Consider the following 1,649-nt stretch of genomic DNA (forward strand, 5'->3'; position numbering starts at 1 on the left):
ACCCTTTCATCCAGTGATGCTCCCCCAGGAATCATGGCAGCTTCACATTACCCATGCTTTTACTGCACCAAATCAGATCTGAATGACCTTCCAGCTTTAGCCTGAGTACCAGCTTAGAGGGGTTGTTGGTTAATGGAGATTATTATTGAAACTTTAAACAAAACCCTATGTATTCACAGTGAATTCCAATATTCATAATTTAGGTATCTCATAGTCAATGAGGGTAAGTGTCATATACAATCCCCCTTTCTTTTAATACTTTTTGCCACTATACAAGAACCCCTTTATAGTAATACTTTCTACCACCATGCTATACTTTCTTCTATAAAAAAAAAAAAAAAATTCTTTTGCAACCCTCTTCCATGCTTTGCCCGCCTCAGTAATACTATATTTATCTTCACTTGAAGCCATACAACTTTATTTGCTAAATAATATTTTATCCATTTTTGTTTTTCCAAATTAGGTATTATTACAATATTCTTGTTGCATGCACCTCTAATGTTTTTTCTCTTGCTTCTATATTCCAGACAAACTATGTGCTACAGGTGATTATTGTAATTTTATTGTTTATGTACAGTATTAAACAGCTAATGTATGTAACAATTTATATTCAGTCTTTATATTCAGGGTAATTGCCTAATGTCCACCTATTCAACTGTTATACACTGATTTTTTTAAGGGGAAGGAATATAGCTGAGAATCATGCAAAAATAATGTGAATGCTTATCTATAGTAACATTACCCTATTGGCTTCACACAGTAATTATACAAAAAATTATGATTCATAAAAAAGAAAAAACTAAAGACATTAGCATAAAAATAAAGCAATTAGTAAAATCTTCACATTTTTACAGTGTTTGTGGGACTACTGCAAATGTCCTGTTAATATTAAACATATACCATAACAACTTCTGAGAGCATCACTACAACTTACAAAGCTCATATGTACCTTTCCTTCTAAAAGATGTTCTGTTAACAATATGCTCAACTGGTAAAACCCAACAAAAAATAAACAAACATTAACCCAGACTAAACATTATCCAGATATTGGCTTCAAGCCAGCTTGTTTAATGGCAAACCCTTCTGTTTTCTTTCATTTTAATAGAACAAATCAAAAAATTAAATTTGGTCATTACCATGGCAATCACTGGATTACTGTGAGGAGCACTGATGCCTTCGCCCTGAAAACAAACACAAGTAGCCAGAGCTAAAATTTTGTCTATTAATTGGCTTACTAACAAAATAAAATTACAAATGCATTTATTACAATCACATCTCATAAATAACAAAAATAATGACTTTCTAAAGAAACATGACAAAAAGAATAACTTAAATCACTCTATCAAGCATTCAGTCAGAAGCTATTTGAATGTGAGTATTATTACTATGGCTATAAGTCTTTACCTCTTTTATGAAAGTATAATCCAACAATTCCACTGGTTTCAACATTGTACTTCTCCTTTACACAAATCCCTTAACAACTTTAATCTTCAAGTTCTGTCCTAGCAAATATTGGAAATGAAATCAAAATAATATAACTAAGCTATCAACAATACATGTGCTGTCATTTCTGCACCCAATGTAGATAATGATAAAATGTTACCACTTATACCTCAGTACAAAGATTTCTGGTTAACCCATTGGATATC

The 1,649-nt window shown here is 31.6% G+C and overlaps 1 protein-coding gene across 1 annotated transcript in view; it reads right to left on the reverse strand.

Moving 5' to 3' along the window:
* LOC119592033 (protein lin-9 homolog) overlaps positions 1–1,649 on the reverse strand; it is a gene marked incomplete at its 3' end in the record, with an annotated part of 40,098 nt that overhangs the window by 4,380 nt on the left and 34,069 nt on the right. The window contains 1 exon segment of the mRNA XM_037940827.1: positions 1,137–1,181. Coding sequence (XP_037796755.1) covers positions 1,137–1,181 — 45 coding nt within the window.

The sequence above is a fragment of the Penaeus monodon genome, chromosome 29, assembly GCF_015228065.2.
Source record: "Penaeus monodon isolate SGIC_2016 chromosome 29, NSTDA_Pmon_1, whole genome shotgun sequence".
Classification (NCBI taxonomy): domain Eukaryota; kingdom Metazoa; phylum Arthropoda; class Malacostraca; order Decapoda; family Penaeidae; genus Penaeus; species Penaeus monodon.